Source organism: Ranitomeya variabilis, chromosome 2, assembly GCF_051348905.1.
Source record: "Ranitomeya variabilis isolate aRanVar5 chromosome 2, aRanVar5.hap1, whole genome shotgun sequence".
Classification (NCBI taxonomy): domain Eukaryota; kingdom Metazoa; phylum Chordata; class Amphibia; order Anura; family Dendrobatidae; genus Ranitomeya; species Ranitomeya variabilis.
In genome coordinates this window covers 483,661,848-483,681,968 of record NC_135233.1, presented here as the reverse complement: position 1 = coordinate 483,681,968, position 20,121 = coordinate 483,661,848, and the positions used below count along the sequence as shown (strand labels likewise).

General features: G+C 43.4%; 1 protein-coding gene across 1 annotated transcript in view; it reads left to right on the top strand.

The window, feature by feature from the left end:
* Window positions 1-20,121, top strand: part of LOC143806870 (uncharacterized) — a 347,780-nt gene that overhangs the window by 24,118 nt on the left and 303,541 nt on the right. Inside the window, exons 2-3 of the mRNA XM_077287851.1 lie at window positions 6,039-6,119; window positions 10,193-10,448. Of these exons, the coding sequence (XP_077143966.1) occupies window positions 6,039-6,119; window positions 10,193-10,448 (337 nt within the window). The remainder of the gene's footprint in view (window positions 1-6,038; window positions 6,120-10,192; window positions 10,449-20,121) is intronic.

The window sequence follows — 20,121 nt, the reverse complement described above, 5'->3', positions numbered from 1 at the left end:
GTTGATTATAGCTGCAGCTTCTGCCATGAAGGTCATTAGGCTTTCATGGGTAAGCCTTGCTGTTCCTTTACATTTTTCCATGTCAAAAGTTCTTGTGGTCCTGAATGAGCGAGCTATATGAGTCAGGCAGGTAATGGCTCGAATAAGTGACTTCCAGCTTGAGAATCTGTCGAACCTGCAAGATCCAAGCTGGATAACAGAGGTCATTGTATGAAGTGTAGAGACCTGAGGGCAGATTTCAGTGTCTGAGTCCTCTCCTTCAAGTTCAAAGTTGTCTGAAAAGCATTCCTCAATGTACAATAGTTTTGGTCCTGAGAGCCATGTTGTGCTTCCTAGTCGACTTGCGTCAACTGCCCTAGATGCCTGATCTGCGCGATTCTGGTCTGTGAGTATGTAATGCCACTGCTTCTAATGACCTGATCTCCTGATTCGTAGCACTCTGCTATTGACATAAACATAGAATAGCTTGGTTTTGTTGTGGTTATATCCCAGGACTACTTTACTGTCTGAGTAGAACTTGGCCTGTGTCAGGTCGATATCCATTTCGGATGTGATGAACTCCGCTAACTCATCAGCTAAGACTGCGGCTCAAAGCTCTAACCTGGGTATAGTGTGCTCTGGTTGTGGTGCGAGTTTGGCCTTCCCCATAATGAGCCCAATGTGGCACTGACATTTGGAGTCTACAGTTTTGAGGTAGGCAACAGTGGCAATCGCTTTGACAGAAACATCTGCAAATACATACAGTCTTTGGCTTTGTGTTTCTGTAGATGGCACAGGGGTGTATGGTCTTGGCACGTTCAGGTTGGAGAGGGCTGCTAATGAATTCTTCCACCCTTCCCACTGGATCCTCTTATCAGGTGGCAGAGGTGCATCCCAGTCAGATGTTTCCCTAGTTAAGTCTCTTAGTAGCAAAGCTACTAGCTGCAACTACTTAGCTGCGTGAAAGGCCTTTCTTCCTGGCTGACCTGAAAGGTGAAAGTGTCTGACTGTAGATTCCAGAGAGGCCCGAGGCTGCATTGCATTGGTGCAGGGTCTGACCCCAGGTCCTGGTCTCTGAGACCATTACATAAGTCCTGAGAAGGGAATGCTTCCATGAGTTTTTGGCTGTTTGAGACTATTTTATGAAGCCTAAGGTTCGAGCAGGCAAGCATGTCCTGGGCTCTCCTGAGAAGACTGATGGCAGTCTCATTTGAAGACATGGCTTTCAGACAGTCGTCGACATAAAAGTCTTTTTCTATGAATTGTCTGACATCTCCTCCGTATTATGCTTCTCCTTCCTGAGCCAACCTTTTGAGTCCGTAAATGGCGACTGCAGAGGAAGGACTGTTGCCAAAGATGTGCACTCTCATGCGATACTCTGTGACTTCTTTAGTAGGATCATTGTCTCTGTACCAGAAGAATCTTAGGAAGTTCCTGTCTCTCTCACATGGAAACAATGGAACATTTGCTGGATGTCAGCGATGAAGGCAATAGAATCCTTATGGAAGCGCATAAGTACTCCCAGCAGTTTGTTATTGAGGTCTGGTCCTGTCAGTAGAATGTCATTCAGGGAGACATCATTAAACTTAGCACTGGAATCGAACAGGACTCTAATCTGGCCTGGTTTCTTAGGGTGATATACTCCAAACATGGGTAGGAACCAGCATTCTTCAGAGTCTTTGAGCGTGGGAGCTAGTTCTGCGTGACAGTTTTCGAAAATCTTTGACATGAAGGAGAAAAAGTGATCTTTCATCTCTGGTTTCTTTTGTAGATGTTTGAGAGAGGAGAAACGTTGTAATGCCTTATTTCTGTTGTTCGGTAGACGTGGTCTGTGGGTTTTCAAGGGAAGAGGTGCGACCCAGCTGTTGGTCCTATCTTTAACAAGTCCCTTGTCCATTATCTCTAAGAACAACTAAAGGTACCGTCACATTAAGCGACGCTGCAGCGATAGCGACAACGATGCCGATCGCTGCAGCGTCGCTGTTTGGTCGCTGGAGAGCTGTCACACAGACCGCTCTCCAGCGACCAACGATGCCGAGGTCCCCGGGTAACCAGGGTAAACATCGGGTTGCTAAGCGCAGGGCCGCGCTTAGTAACCCGATGTTTACCCTGGTTACCAGCTTAAAAGTAAAAAAAACAAACAGTACATACTCACCTGCGCGTCTCCCAGCGTCTGCTTCCTGACACTGACTGAGCTCCGGCCCTAACAGCACAGCGGTGACGTCACCGCTGTGCTTTCACTTTCACTTTAGGGCCGGATATCAGTCAGAGCAGGAAGCAGACGCTGGGAGACGCGCAGGTGAGCATGTACTGTTTGTTTTTTTTACTTTTACGCTGGTAACCAGGGTAAACATCGGGTTACTAAGCGCGGCCCTGCGCTTAGTAACCCAATGTTTACCCTGGTTACCAGTGTAAAACATCGCTGGTATCGTTGCTTTTGGTGTCAAACACAACGATACACGGCGATCGGACAACCAAATAAAGTTCTGGACTTTATTCAGCGACCAGCGACATCACAGCAGGATCCTGATCGCTGCTGCGTGTCAAACTAAACGATATCGCTAGCGAGGACGCTGCAACGTCACGGATCGCTAGCGATATCGTTTAGTGTGACGGTACCTTTATTCTCTACCGACATTGACACTTGGTTGTCCTGCTTAGTTCTCTGGAAGACTGTGCACCCTAACTGATCCTTACAGCTTCCCGACACTATACTGCTGTCGTGAGTAAAGTCTATTAAATGGTTGAGCAGTTGGATGCTGTGTGGCAGTTCCCTGACAAGGAACTCATAGTTACAAAGTTGAAACAGAGATGGTCGTCCTTTCTCCAATGTATTTGTTAGCATGCTTGTCACAGAAGATGGGGCGTGCATGCGTCCTAAGTATACGTTGCCAATTATGACCCATCCTAGGTCTAGCTTTTGGGCATAGGGAGCATTGTAGAGTCCATTGATATGACGTCTCACTTTATGAACCTGCAGAATATCTCTCCCCAACAGCAGAATTATCTGGGCCTGATGGTCGAGTTCTGGTATAAGGTGTGCTATTCGTTTCAAGTGAGCATGATGGATTGCTACATCTGGCGTAGGGATTTCAGATCTGTTGTCTGGGATCTGGTTAAATTCGATGATCGTAGCTAGCGGTAGTCAGAATTGTCTGTCTAAGGACTCGATTTGGTAGTCAGTAGCTTTCCTGCCTGCTGTTGTCACCTGCACACATCTTTAATGAGTAGGGGGTGCTTGGCCCTTTGATGTTGAATAGGTCAAAGAATGTTGATCTAGCCAAGGATCGATTACTTTGATCATCCAATATAGCATAGAGTCTTACAGCTTGGTCTCTATGGCTTTTTGGGTATACTCTGACGAGGCATATTTTTGAACAGGACCTACTGTCCATTGTCCCTTTGCAGCCTTCTGTACATTGTGAAGTGATCTCTGGTGTAGCTGTATCAGTGTTCCTTTTCTCCCCACCATGCTCACTGTCAGCTGGCGTGTTTTGTGTACTCCATGGAGCTGGGCCAGGGTGTGGAGCAGTGTTATGGTCTGTGGTGCCACATTCTGTGCATTTTACACTGACCTTGCAATCCTTGGCGAGATGAGTTGTGGACGAGCAGAACTTGTAGCAGATACCGTTTTCTTTCAGGAAGCTTCTGCGATCTGGCATAGATTTTCCTCTGAAGGCTCTTCATTTCAGGAGAGGATGAGGCTTCTGATGAATTGGGCACTGCTTGTCAGGGTCCTGCACCTTTGTCTCGGATTGTGAGCAGCCAGCATACCTGTAATTAGAACCTGGAGAAGAAACATAAGTCTTGTGTACTGCCACAGATGTTCTGCGTGGATTTGCAGGTGGTGACGGTGTGGCATATGGTATTGCAAAGTCAAAGCTGGGATAGTTTCTTGCTTGTTGATGTATAAAGTCTACAAAAACGGAGAAGGGAGGGAATGGAACACTGTGTTTGTATTTGTACGTGGAACAGTGTGTGATCCACCTCTCCTGTAGATTGTAGGGCAACTTTTGGACTATAGGGTTAACACCTCTGGCTTTTTTGAGGAATGCAAGTCCCTGAAGGTTGTCTTCGTATTTGGCAACTTGGACTTCCATTAGCAGGTCGCTTAGTTCTCTAAGTTTCTGGAGACCTTTGTTAGATATTTTATGGAAGTCATCGATTCTTTTGAACAAGGCTCCTTCTATTACTTCTGTTGAGCCATAACACTCATCCAGTCTCTTCCAGATCTCTTTGAGGCCAGTCTCAGGGCGGTTTATATCAGGTCTCTGATCCTTACTGCATGTTTGACCGACTCTTCTCCCAGGTATTTGACTAACAGGTCTATCTCTTCCCTGTGTTGTAGCCCCAAGCCTCTAGTGACATTTTGGAAGGAAGCTTTCCAAGCTCTGTAACCTTCAGCTTGGTCTGTGAATTTCATGAGTCCCTTGGCAACCAGTTCACGTCGTGTGAAGAACTTGGCAAATTCTGTCGTGAACCGGTTGTCAGCAGAGTATACTGGTGATGGGTCACCCTGATAGTGATGTGAGGTGCGTTTGCACCTGTTAGTGTCCTCAGGGTGGCGCCAGCCGGTGTCGTATTGCTTCGATTTCACGTATGGTGTGTCAGCAGGGTGATCCACGTTGGTTACCTGGTGAGAGGCAAGGTAGTCATTAGCAGAGTTGTTTTGCTTCAAGTTTTCGAGTTTGTTTCTGTCCTGGAGCTGAGCCTCATGATGACTCTCGCTCACTTCGCTGGAGATGTTGTATTCTTGTTTTGGTACTGGTTCTGGTTCAGGGTTATAGTTTGGATCAGGAAGTTCATTAACATACTGAGATGTGCGTTGTGGTGAGTCTTGCAGTGGAAACTCCAGACTCGACATACTGCTACGGTTATGCAGCTTGGGGTTTTGCACGGCTTTTAGCGATTCTGCTTCGGCGAGGGCTGTGCAGCTTCCCTTTTTGCTGCTAGGCTTTCTAAGGCGGCATCCACACATGCCTTCTCTAACTGTGACCTTCTCTCTTGGTCATCCTGGTGTGCTTTCTCTAATTTAAGTTGCATCTCTTGGTCAGCAAAGCTCGCTTGCATTTTAGATGCTTCAGCATTTGCATGGGCAATGGTGACGGCGCTGCTGATGGATGTTGTCTTTGAGGAGATGGAAGTAACAGATCTTGTCCTGTGTGATTTGTGAGACATGGTGTCTTGGGAAAGTGCTTGGCTGTGCAGAGATTGCTGTAGCTGTATTTAGTCTCTGTGTAGCCGGTGACTTGAATCCCACTAGTTGGATGGCTGCCGTTTCACTGAATCCCACTAGCTGGATGGATGCCGTTTCACTGTTCTGTCCTCACTAAATGAGGCAGGGTCATGTAGCTATACAGGCAGCTAAACCGCTATACCGGAGTAGTATATTGATGCGGTGAAACTGTAAACAATCATATACATACAATCAGTGCATGGTATAGCAGAAATGTATACAACACATGATGTACATTATGCATGAACATTTAGAAAGCTAGTAACTGAACTAGGAGTACAACTGACTAAGCTAGGCTAATATTAGAGCAGAAATTACCTATAGAAAGCATAAAGACATACTGGCAATGCAATCGCAAGGGGGACGAAGTGTAAGCGTCTTTCCTTGAAAGCAAACTGAAGGAAGTGAAAGAAAATGGAGGGAGATGTAGGCTGAGCTACCATAATGCTTTGCAAAGGGGGATTAGAATCAGACATGGAAAAAATAGAAAAAACAGAAAATAGAACTGTGAACATGACTCTGACCGCTAGAGGGAGCCAAAACACTACAGACAAATAAAGGTATAAATATATCAGTTGCTGTATACTGGCTGAGAAAACTGCAAATTCTGCAAACAGATAATCAGAGGTAACAAATTAGATGGCAGAGACAAAACAAGAATGCTTTTGTAGTCTAGAAGTGCAGTTTTTCACCTCCGTGCGTATAATAGGACTACAAACATGCAACATTGTAAGACAGCAAACGTTCATGGTTGTATTATTAAAATGGAAAACTGTTTTTTTTAACACAGTAACAATATCTATTTTCCTGTTCTTTTTCATAGTTCTTGGAAGTCATCAATGTTATCAGACTGAAAGACCAGTAGTGGACCAATTGTATGCCAGAAACATCGAGTATGATTATGGTACGGTACTGTAGATATCTTAAAGAATTTCTAAGTTAACAAACTGGCCTAAAATTAAAAGGGCATTCCGATCTCCAACATCCTATCCCAATATGTAGTAGGTGTAATAATAATAATGTTAGCAAATACCTCCAAATAGAAATGTAGTATAATTCTTCTGATTCACTATGTCCCTTACCCCATGCGCAGGGCATTGCAATAGCTATGATTACAACTAGGGTTGAGCGACTTTTATTTTTATAGGATCGGGTCGGGTTTCACGAAACCCGACTTTCTCAAAAGTCGGGTCGAGTGAAATCGGCCGATCCTATAAAAAAGTCGGGGTCGGCCGAAACACGAAACCCAATGCAGTGCAATGGGATACTATGGTTCCCAGGGTCTGAAGGAGAGGAAACTCTCCTTCAGGCCCTGGGATCCATATTTAAGTGTAAAATAAAGAATTAAAATAAAAAATATTGATATACTCACCTCTCCGACGCAGCCTGGACATCGACGCTGGTAACCGGCATCTTCCGTTCCTAAGAATGGCGCTTGAAAGACCTTTCGATGACGTCACGGCTTGTGATTGGTCGCGGCGGCCCAAGTGACCGCTTAGCGACCAATCACAAAGCCGTGACGTAATTTTCAGGTCCTAAATTCCTCATTCTAGGAATTTAGGACATGAGAATTACGTCACGGCTTTGTGATTGGTCGCTGAGCGGTCACGTGGGCCGCCGCGACCAATCACAAGCCGTGACGTCATCGAAAGGTCCTTCACGCGCTCATTCTTAAGAAGGAAGGCTGCCGGAAAGAAGCCGAGGGTGAGTATATTCCTATTAGGTATATACTCACCCTCGGACGCGCCCTGCTTCTTTCCGGCACGCGCTCATTCTTAAGAAGGAAGGCTGCCGGAAAGAAGCAGGGCGCGTCCGAGGGTGAGTATATACCTAATAGGAATATACTCACCCTCGGCTTCTTTCCGGCAGCCTTCCTTCTTAAGAATGAGCGCGTGAAGGACCTTTCGATGACGTCACGGCTTGTGATTGGTCGCGGCGGCCCACGTGACCGCTCAGCGACCAATCACAAAGCCGTGACGTAATTCTCATGTCCTAAATTCCTAGAATGAGGAATTTAGGACCTGAAAATTACGTCACGGCTTTGTGATTGGTCGCTGAGCGGTCACGTGGGCCGCCGCGACCAATCACAAGCCGTGACGTCATCGAAAGGTCTTTCAAGCGCCATTCTTAGGAATGGAAGATGCCGGTTACCAGCGGCGATATCCAGGCTGCGTCAGAGAGGTGAGTATATCAATATTTTTTATTTTAATTCTTTATTTTACACTTAAATGTGGATTCCGATACCGATTTCCGATATTGCAAACATATCGGAACTCGGTATCGGAATTCCGATACCAGATTCAGAAGATCGCCGACCTCATGGCCGACCCCACACAGGGGTCGGGTCGGGTTTCATGAAACCCGACTTTGCCAAAAGTCGGCGACTTCTGAAAATGGCCGACCCGTTTCGCTCAACCCTAATTACAACCACTAACAAGTAACTAACTGTTACAACATGAGTGGTCGTAATTATGGATACCTAAGCTACTACAATGTCCTACGCATAGGGAAAGCGACATAGTTTATCAGAAGAACTATACAACATTTCTAATTGGAGGTATTTTCTAGTAATATTATTATTACACCTACCACATGTTGGGATAGGATTTTGGAAATGGGAATACCCCTTTAAACAAAACCTCTTACCAACTACCCATACCTCTATCAATAGTAAACAATTAATGTGTTTTAAAAAATACATAAGTCCATTTAGTTCAATATGTTATCCAGCAGTGGTGATCCACAGAAAGGCAAAGTACATTCATCAGATCAGTCTTAAGTCAGTCTCAAGGTCTACAGTCATTTGTTTTCGGTACAACTTTGTCTAAAATACTAAAAACCGTAATCCAATAGATAATCTATAGGGCTTGAAATGGAAGATATTGGTGAACTTCTGAAAGCTGAGCACCATTGATGTAGAAAATCCCTTAAAGGGCAGTGTTAGAGTCAAACAGCCAAATAAATTGGACCAAGATCAGACCGTAATGCTCCGAATAGCCGCGGCTCTCCCGACTCGAGAGTGACAGCTGCATAGAAATATATGAAGCTCAGGTCAGGAGAGCTGCTGACCAATCCATACACTGTGGTCCAATCTCTGTCCGATGTACAGGGTCGTCTGACTGCACCCTAATTGTAAACACCAGCTGATGATTTGGGTGGTAGTGATGATGACCATTTATTCTACTATATGATCACTTCAGCATACAACAACATGGTGATGCACCGACTGTCCACGTCTCTCTTGACCCAAGAGTGACAGCTGCATAGAAATATATGAAGCTGTCACGCTCAGGTCAGGAGAGCTGCTGGCCAATCCATACACTGTGGTCAAATCTCTGTCCAATGTACAGGGTCGTCTGACTGCACCCTAATTGTAACACCAGCTGATGATTTGGGTGGTAGTGATGACCATTTATTCTACTATATGATCACTTCAGCATACAACAACATGGTGATGCACCGACTGTCCACATCTCTCTTGACCCAAGAGTGACAGCTGCATAGAAATATATGAAGCTGTCACGCTCCGGTCGGGAGAGCCGCCGGCCAGTCCATACATTATGGTCCGATTTATAGGGCTGCCTGACTGTGCTCCAATTGTAACTCCAGCTGACGATTTGGGTGGTAGTGATGACCATCTATTCTACTATATGAATAGTTCAAGAAACAACAACATGGTGATGCTCCGACTGGCTGCATCTCTCTTGACCCAAGAGTAACAGCTGCATAGAAATATAGGAAGCTGTCACTCTCAGATAGGGAGAGCTGCCGGCCAGTCCATACAATACGGTCCGATCTTGGTCTGATCTATAGGGCTGCCTGACTGCGTCCCAATTGTAACTCCTGCTGATGATTTGGGTGGTAGTGATGACCATCTATTCTACTATATGAACACTTCAACATACAGCAAAAATCACAAAATCCACCATTTACATTAGGTGATGTCATGGCTCCCTCTTGTTCCCTCTTTCTTTACAATCATCTTTAGACACTTTTAGCAAATGATTCAGTGGAATGGAATAGGGCCTGAGTCATCCTATTACTGCTGATGTACATGCGGTTTAATGAAGGAAGAGGAAGTCAGAGGAGTCTAACCCCAAGTGGCCAATGTGAAAATTGCATGAGTCCTATTTTTCCTTTTTTTTAGAGAGAATGAGAAAAAAAGCCTCACACAGAATTTCCAAACCTGTTTTTGAAAATACATTAAGCATAAAAACCTGACTTAGGCAATAGATCATTATATTAACACGCATTCCATTTTTAAGCGTTATTGAGTATGGCATCTAAACAATTTAAGGCAAAGGAACTCCTACATTTTCTCCATTACCTATTAGACCCCTGCCTTTGGTATTACTGCATACTAATGCATTGATTAGTAAAAAAAAAATACAAATGAAATAGTTTTGAGAATAATAAAAAAAATCTACTTTTTTATATGAAAACATAAAACAAACAATAGATCAAATTTCTAATAAAAAATCCTGAAATAGTACTAAAATAGTGAAATAAGAAAAATATAAATATATTATATATTATAAAATAACATATTCATAACATTAACATCTCATAAAGTAAGTTAAAATGAAAATGATATTTATACCATTTCCGATTCTGGTCTGACTTACCATTATAAATGCTCTAAAGATATCCCCCCAAAACTAGAAGATTTTCCAGATATGCGTACATGCTGATGCACAAGACAATTTAATGTGGTGGGAATTGCATTTGCAAAATATTCCAATGGAACAGACACCTGAAGAAGGCTTCATGCAGCAGAAATGCGTTGGTTTTTAACTAAAATTTTCCAGAATTTTATTTTATGCTTTTGTCACTTTTTTTGCTAAATTTTCCATGTGATTACATCTGCTATCCAGGGAGTGCCCTTCACCTGTTATATGGTAATCCAAACTTGTTTTTTTGCTTTTGTTTTACCATGCAATATTTAAAATTTATCATAACGTGTTTATTTTTTTTCAGTCTTGAACAATAATGAGAAAGTCTGCAGTACCTGGGGCTTTGGATACATTAATACATTTGATGGTTTTTTTTATAATGCTAAAGGAAACTGCACGTACATTTTTACCAAACAGTGTAATGTACCAAATGGAGACTTTGAAATACAGTTTAAACGTAACACAGACAGCGAGGTACCTAACATAGAATATATTTACATGAAGTTTTTTGGCCATCACATTACAGTCAACAAGACCGGAATTTATGTCAATGGTGAACTGTAAGTATTAGTTTTTTACTCTTTTCAAATTCTCACCTTTATTTTTTTGCACATGAGTTGTTGATGATATCAGAAAATTTGCTTTCATTCCTTAACATATAAATGCTTTAAAAAGGATGTCAGGTAGAATATAAAAATGGTTATATTCAACATTTCAGAAAATAGATTGGTAGCCAAGGGTTGATCATTCTGTTTGAATAGAAATATGGCAATATCGCAAAAACAGTTACAGCACTAAATTTAAGAAAACAAACACAAAATCTGGCAGAATTAAATATAATTCATTTAATCTGGCTGTAACAGAACATGTGCTGGAATATTTGGGTGGTCCTTCATGGTGTTTCTGCTACCGACCTCCAGTAGTGTAAATATTGCAAATCTCATTGTGAACATGGTGCAGTTAAGTCATTCATTGCAATGAGTAAAATCCACAGTGAAAATCAGCAGCATAAACTGACAAAACAGGTCTAGATAAATGCAATCTGAGCCTGACTGTTATTTTTGGGAGGCAGAATGAACAAATAAACAGCAGGTGAAGAATTGTTTTTATTTATTTTTTACACTATTTTTCATGCAGTATAATTGATTAGACAACTTTATGTTTTGGTTTGGTGCGATTACAGTGATACCAGATATATATAATTTGTTTATGTTTGGCTGCTGTCACACACTAGAAGACTTTTTTTTAGCAAAAACAGTTTTTGCATCACGATATTTGAGAACTATAATTTTTCTATATTTCTGCCTACAGAGTCATGTGAAGGCATGTTTTTGCAGGATGAGTTGACATTTTTATTGATACCATTTTCGGCACATGATATTTTTTGATCACTTTATATTCCTTTATTGGGAGGCAGAATGAACAAAAACCTGCAATTCAGGAATTGTCTTTTGTTTTTGTTTTTTAATGCTGTTCCACGTGTGATAAAATTGATAAAACCAATCTGTAAGGGATCTCAAAGGGGAAGGGGGCTTTGACTTTGCTCACCTCGGGGAAGGGGAGAGAAGGACCCAGCAGGGGTCGGCTCTCTGGCACCACTACTTGCCTTAGGTCAATCAGGGAACTGCACCGAGGGCAAATAGTCACAGAAAAGGCTTCCCTTATAGGTTTGAGTTAGTGAGGTGCTCCCAGTGAGGGGGGATATATATCACCAGTTCAGGCTGGGGATATATATCTAAACCTCCCGGCCATCACTGCCAGAGTTCCTCACTAAAACAATACGGTATCCTGCCACCAGTTCCTCATTTACAATAAGCCCCGTCCGACAGCAGGCTTATATCAGGTCAGGAATCAACCCTGGGGTAGTGTATAATATGACGAACAGAGCGTGTGGACGTGTGGATTCATGGATCGAGATAAAAGAGCAGCCCAAGATTAATTTTATATTTAAAAAATACAGCTATACATACAAGAGCAAATATTTACAGTCAGGAATGTAGTACAAGGATAGAGTATAGATAGGTTGCAATTACCGTGTTATGTAGCATGTGACCACAAGGAGGTGCTGATGGATCACATGTCCAAATCTTAGTTACAGGCTTTCCGGGCTGCATCAGCAAACGTAACCTCCGGCCATCAGAATACTCAGTCCATAATGAGGGGCTGCCTTATATCTCCTAGGCTAATACCTAACACATCTGCTCCCACCCCTGGGTGGTGCAGCCTCTCTCTTCCCATGTCTGAGAATATGATTTCCTGCCTGCCTAGAACTGTGGCTGGCCCATATCTTTGCCCCCGAAGCTCTGAATGGGTTGCTTGTACCGCCATTGAATTCTGCTGGATTTTATCTGCACATTGAGACTAAATATGACTACCGTATGTAATTATTGCTAGCTATGCTTTATAACTCCATGATCCAGAGTGCTTCAGGTGGCTAACTAATATGCGCTCATGGGAAAAGGAAAGCCAATTGGGAATATGTGCTTGGTTTATCTTAGACATATTGCATTCTGTTATTATAAGTCATTTTCCATATTCAATACCTCACAGCCTTGCTGTACCATGTGCTTAGTCACACAAAGAGGTTCAAGTTTTGATAGCTGCAGAAAAGTTCACACCCTTGTGTTAACAGCTTCAAAAGAGCTCATGCTAGCTCATTTAATTAAAAGAAAACAATGAGCCTGTGGAATCCCAAGGGTGGGGGCACATTTCAGGACACTTTTCATTCCCTACTCAACCCAAGAGTGCAGGCCCCAACCACGGATATCCATGCTGATGATCTGGCCAATAATTTAAAAGAAAAAATTGACCATATCCAACAGGAAATTATCTCCCAATCCCCACATACCATGCACTGTCCTCCCTCCCCCACTGCATCTAGCTCACTCTCTGACTTTGAACCAGTCACAGAAGAAGTAATCAGGCTCCTTGCATCTTCTCGCCTGACCACTTGCACCAATGACCCCATTCCATCACATCTCCTCCAGTCCCTTTCTCCTGCTGTCACCTCTCACCTAACAAAAATATTCAACCTCTCTCTCTCTTCTGGTATCTTTCCCTCCTCATTTAAGCATGCCATTATACATCCATTAATCAAAAAAACGTACCTCGACCAAAACTGTGCCGCTAACTACAGACCTGTCTCTAATCTTCCCATAATCTTTAAACTCCTCAAACGCCTGGTCCACTCCCATCTTATCCGTTATCTCTCAGATAACTCTCTTCTCGACCCTCTTCAATCTGGTTTCCACTCTTTACACTCTACTGAAACTGCCCTCACTAAAGTTTCTAATGATCTACTAACAGCTAAATCAAATGGTCACTGCTCCATTCTAATTCTCTTGGATCTCTCCTCAACATTCAACACTGTGGATCATCAGCTCCTCCTCACTATGCTCCGCTCCATAGGCCTTAAGGACACCGTTCTCTCCTGGTTCTCCTCCTATCTCTCTGACCACTCTTTCACTGTATCTTTTGCTGATTCCTCCTCCTCCTCTCATCTTCCCCTTACTGTTGGGGTTCCTCAAGGATCAGTCCTAGGCCCCCTCCTCTTCTCTTTGTATACCGCCCCATGTCTATGCAGATGACACCCAATTATACACTTCTTCTACTGGTATCACGCCTGCCTTTTTAGAAAACACAAGTGATTGTCTTACCGCTGTCTCTAACATCATGTCCTCTCTCTATCTGAAACTGACATCATGCAGTAAGCAGGGAAAGGGATCAGTGGTGCCTCACCGGAAACCAAATGAACACAGGTGCCAGGAACAAGTGGCTGGATACCACTTAATAGCAACGGCAAAAAGGAAAGGAAAAAGTTTCAGCACCAGGCGTCTCTTCATAAAATCTTCAGTACTTTAGTTTCATGTCAAGAAAAGAACATCATGTGGCAGCCCCTAAACGCCTGACGCGTTTCGAACAAAGTTCTTAGTCATAGGCATATGAACAATACATAAAAACATTCCATTATATGCCCATTCCATTACCATGTACACCTGTTGCTTGACATGATTGGTTTACATTCCTTACAAAATCAAATGTGAGACAGCCTACCAGAAATCACGTAGCCTACTCAGATTATCGCCTCCTTATCTACACAAAATAATTTTGTGAGAGATATCCCTACTGACTCAATATAACAACTCTGTGGATTAGCCTGTGTGTTGTGGATAATAGCTAAGCATCTGCTACAATAACATCCAATACAACCTGCACATAATATATGTCACGGCTGAGCATCTGGTACAATGACATCCACTGCGGTCTATTTTGTGCTGTGTATCACAGCTGAGCATATACTACAATAACATCTAGTACAATCTGTGTATGTTATATTTCACAGCTGAGCATCTGTTACAATATCATCTATTGCAGCCAATGCACGCTGTGTATCAAAGCTGAGCATCCGCTACAATATCACCCAATGCAGCCCATGTATGCTGTGTATCATAGCTGAGCCTCCGCCACAATAACATCCAATGTAGCCTAGGTATGCTGTGTATCACAGCTATACATCTGCTACAGTAATGACCAGCACAATCTGTATGCTATATGCTTGTGTGTGCGATATGTCAAAGCTGAGCATCTGCTGCAATAGCATAAAGAGAAAAAAAAAATAATAGCCTGCCAGAACTTGAGGTAATATTTTATCCCCAAGTCTTTTTGTCAGTGCAGAAAAGAGACCTGTATGGTTGACACAAAAAGGATGTTATAAATGTGGGGGAAAAGTGCACCCTGTGTAGACATATGGAGAGAACAAATGAATTTTGTAATGGTATGACCAACAAGAAATATTTGATTAAGGCATTTATTAATTGTAACACCACACACGTTGTTTACATGGCAACGTGCATGGTGTGCAATAAGTACTACATAGGGTGCACAGTGAGACCCCTTAAGAAAAGAATTGGAGAACATATTACGGCTGCGAAGCCTGATGGCACTGTCAACCGTCGGGGATTGTCGGGACTTTCCAAACATTTTCGGGAGAATCATAATGGAGATGTAAGTTCCCTGAGGGTTAAAGGCATAGAGAGGGTCGGGAAGCCGGCCCGTGGTGGGGACCGGGAGCGTACTTTGAGGTGTTGGGAAGACTATTGGATAATAGAGTTGGGAGCGAGATTCCCTGCAGGGCTAAATTATGGCAGCGACATTAGCTATTTTTATTAATAGCGGCTGGCAGTTCAAATGTATATAATTATTGTAAAAAAAAATTTTTTGTTTTTTTGTGATTAGCAGCAGACTAGTGTTGAGCGATATCTTCCGATACTTGAAAGTATCGGAATCGGATAGTATCGGCCGATACCCGAAAAATATCGGATATCGCCGATACCGATACCCGATACCAATACAAGTCAATGGGACACAAATATCGGAAGGAATCCTGGATGATTCCCAGGGTCTGAAGGAGAGGAAACTCTCCTTCAGGCCCTGGGATCCATATTCATGTAAAAAATAAAGAATTCAAATAAAAAATATGGATATAGTCACCCCTCCGGCGGCCCCTGGACCTTACCGATGTAACCGGCAGCCTCCGTTCCTAAGAATGAGGAGTTTAGGACCTGCGATGACGTCGCGGCTTATGATTGGTCGCGTGAGTGGTCACATGAGTGGTCACGCAACCAATCACAAGCCACGACGTCATCGAAGGTCCTAAACTCCTCATTCTTAGGAACGGAGGCTGCCGGTTACATCGGTAAGGTCCAGGGGCCGCCGGAGGGGTGAGTATATCCATATTTTTTATTTGAATTCTTTATTTTTTACATGAATATGGATCCCAGGGCCTGAAGGAGAGTCTCCTCTCCTCCAGACACTGGGAACCATACACTGGGAACTTCCGATTACGATTTCCGATATCACAAAAATATCAGAACTCGGTATCGGAATTCCGATACAGCAAATATCGGCCGATACCCGATAATTGCGGTATCGGAATGCTCAACAGTACAGCAGACACATTGCAGTGGATACTCAGCTATGACATATAGCACACACAAGCACACCATATACAAATTGTGCTGGATATTATTGTAGCTTATGTATAGCTGTGATACACAGCATACATAGGCTACATTGGATGTTATTGGGGCGGAGGCTCAGCTATGATACACAGCATACATGGGCTGCATTGGGTGATATGGTAGCAGATTCTCAGCTGTGATGTGCAACATACAGGCTATTATTTTTTTTTCTCTTTATGCTATTGCAGCAGATGCTCAGCTTTGACATATAGCACACACAAACATATCGCATACAGATTGTGCTGGTCATTACTGTAGCAGCTATATAGCTGTGATACACAGCATACATAGGCTACATTGGATGTTATTGTGGCGGAGGCTCAGCTATGATACACAGCATACATGGGCTGCATTGGGTGATATTGTAATGGATGCTCAGCTGTAAAATATAACATACACAGATTGTAGTAGATGTTATTGTAGTATATGCTCACCTGTGATACACAGCACAAATAGACTGCAGTGGATGTCATTGCACCACATGCTCAGCCGTGACATATGTCGTATTCAGGTTGTATTGGATATTATTGTAGCAGATGCTTAGCTGTTATCCACAACACACAGGCTAATCCACAGAGTTGTTATCAGAAACTGAACCTGTCAAAAACTGAACTCCTCGTGTTCTCTCCCTCTACAACCTACCTTTGTCTGACATTGCCATCTCCTGTGTGGTTCCACCATGACTCCCAAGCAACATGCCCACTTCCTTGGGGTCAAACTTGATTCCGAGCTTTCATTCACCCCCCACATCCGATCACTGTCTTGCTCTTGTAAGCTGCACCTCAAAAACATTTTTGAATTTTACCTTTTCTTACTTTCAACTCTGCAAAAACTCTCACTGTTTCTCTTATTCATTCTCGTCTGGACTATTGTAACTCTCTACTAATCAGCCTCCCTCTTACCAAACTCTCCCCGCTCCAATCTGTCCTGAATGCTGCAACCAGAATCATATTTCTCACCAACCGTTATTCCGATGCCTCTACCTTGTGCCAGTCATTACACTGGTTACCCATCCACTCCAGAATCCAGTACAAACTTATTACCCTCATCCACAAAGCACTCCATGGCTCAGCACCACCCTCCATCTCTGTACATGCTCTCCGTTCTGCTAATGACCTGAGGTTAACATCCTCAATAATTAGAACCTCCCACTCCTGTCTCCAAAGACTTTTTACGTGCTGCACCAATTCTTTGGAATGCACTACCAAGGTTAATAAGATTAATCCCCACAGTTTTAAGAGTGCCCTAAAAACACATTTGCTCAGACTGGCCTACCGGCCTCAACGCATTAACCTAACTATCCCTGTGTTGCCTATTCAAAAAACTTAATCCATAATCAGGTTCCTCGCATCATGTTCTCATACGCTTTATGCATGTACACTATGTTCCAAATTATTATGCAAATGATATGTTTCTAGGATTTTCTTAAATGGTCGGTGCAAATGACAAATGACAATCGGTCTAATAAAAGTCATCACCCATTAGAGTATGCATCAAATGTTATTGAAGAAACCACCCAATGATAACAGTAAAATCTCCAAAATGAACAAAAACTCAAAATGCACTGTTCCAAATTATTAGGTACAGTAGAATTTCTAAACATTTGATATGTTTTAAAGAACTAAAAATGCTCATTTGTGGAATTTGCAGCATTAGGAGGTCACATTCACTGAACAAAAAAGCTATTTAACTCCAAAACATCCTAACAGGCCAAGTTACATGTTAACATAAGAACCCACCGGCAGCGACGCTTTTGCGTACTATGAGTGACCCTGTGCCAGTGACGTCGCCAACGAGTGTGCCCCCCCACCTGATGAAGGAACCTGCACTTTCATCTGCACCTTCCTCTTTGTCCCCGTGTAAGGTGTGAGAGTATGCGGGAAGGGGAACCTAATTTTCAGCAGGGTCAGATTCTGGCTGTGTAGCGTGCAAGGGGAATGCAGTGGTCTGGGTCAATGTACCACAAGACTCATCTAGCACTGGCTGGGCAATGGGCAGGATGAGGAGGAAACAGATATAGGCCCAAAAAGTGGGCTAAATGCAGTTCAAAATTGGTAACAGGAGTAACCAGGCGGCATTGCTTTGATCAGTGGAGGACAACTGTAATGAGAGGCTGACACAGTGAGTAGGCCCAAATAAGTAACTAGGCTAAATGCAGTTCTAAATTGGTAACAGTAGGAAACAGGCGGCACTGCTTTGTTCAGTGGAGGACAACTGTGATGAGAGGCTGACACAGAGAGTAGGCCCAAATAAGTAGGCTAAATGCAGTTCAAAATTGGTAACAGGACTAACCAGGCAGCATTGCCTTGTTCAGTGGAGGACAACTGTAATGAGAGGCAGACACAGTTAGTAGGCCCAAATAATAAAGTGGGCCAAATAAAGTTCAAAATTGGTAACAGGAGTAAACAGGTGGCACTGCTTTGTTCAGAGAACACCAAGGAGCGTCAGACACCGTTAGTAGGCCCCAACCAAACTAGTAAGCCAAATGCAGTATCATATTAAAAATATAGGCAGAAAGCCAGAAGATTGAAGCTCAGGAAAAAAAAACAGGAGAACACCAAGGAGCGTCAGACACCGTTAGTAGGGCCCAACCAAAGTAGTAGGCCAAATGCAGTTTAAAATTCCCTATAGGCCAAAAGCCTGAAGATTGAAGCTCAGCTATATTCAGTGGAGGAGAACACCAAGGAGCAGCAGACACCGTTACTAGGGCCCAACCAAAGTAGTAGGCCAAATGCAGTTTAAAATTCCCTATAGGCCGAAAGCCTGAAGATTGAAGCTCAGCTATATTCAGTGGAGGAGAACACCAAGGAGCAGCAGACACCGTTGCTAGGGCCCTACCAAAGTAGTAGGCCAAATGCAGTTTAAAATTCCCTATAGGCCGAAAGCCTGAAGATTGAAGCTCAGCTATATTCAGTGGAGGAGAACACCAAGGAGCAGCAGACACCGTTACTAGGGCCCAACCAAAGTAGTAGGCCAAATGCAGTTTAAAATTCCCTATAGGCCGAAAGCCTGAAGATTGAAGCTCAGCTATATTCAGTGGAGGAGAACACCAAGGAGCAGCAGACACCGTTACTAGGGCCCAACCAAAGTAGTAGGCCAAAAGCAGTTTAAAATTCCCTATAGGCCGAAAGCCTGAAGATTGAATCTCAGCTATATTCAGTGGAGGAGAACACCAAGGAGCAGCAGACACCGTTACTAGGGCCCAACCAAAGTAGTAGGCCAAATGCAGTTTAAAATTCCCTATAGGCCGAAAGCCTGAAGATTGAAGCTCAGCTATATTCAGTGGAGGAGAACACCAAGGAGCAGCAGACACCGTTGCTAGGGCCCTACCAAAGTAGTAGGCCAAATGCAGTTTAAAATTCCCTATATGCCGAAAGCCTGAAGATTGAAGCTCAGCTATATTCAGTGGAGGAGAACACCAAGGAGCAGCAGACACCGTTACTAGGGCCCAACCAAAGTAGTAGGCCAAATGCAGTTTAAAATTCCCTATAGGCCGAAAGCCTGAAGATTGAAGCTCAGCTATATTCAGTGGAGGAGAACACCAAGGAGCAGCAGACACCGTTACTAGGGCCCAACCAAAGTAGTAGGCCTAATGCAGTGTTATAGAAACAACTACTTAATGAGAGCCTGAAGATTGAAGCTCAGGAAAACCAAACAGGAGGAAACCCAGGAGGGGCAGACACCGTTAGTAGGCCCCAACCAAACTAGTAGGCCTAATTCAGTGTTATAGAAACAACTACTTAATGAGAGCCTGAAGATTGAAGCTCAGGAAAACCAAACAGGAGGAAACCCAGGAGCGGCAGACACCATTACTAGGCCCCAACCAAACTAGTAGGCCTAATGCAGTGTTATAGAAACAACTACTTAATGAGAGCCTGAAGATTGAAGCTCAGGAAAACCAAACAGGAGGAAACCCAGGAGCGGCAGACACCGTTACTAGGCCCCAACCAAACTAGTAGGCCTAATGCAGTGTTATATAAACAACAACTTAATGAGAGCCTGAAGATTGAAGCTCAGGGAAACCAAACAGGAGGATGCCCAGGAGAGGCAGACACTGCTAGTAGGCCCCAACCAAACTAGTAGGCCTAATGCAGTGTTATAGAAACAACTACTTAATGAGAGCCTGAAGATTTAAGCTCAGGAAAACCAAACAGGAGGAAACCCAGGAGCGGCAGACACCGTTACTAGGCCCCAACCAAACTAGTAGGCCTAA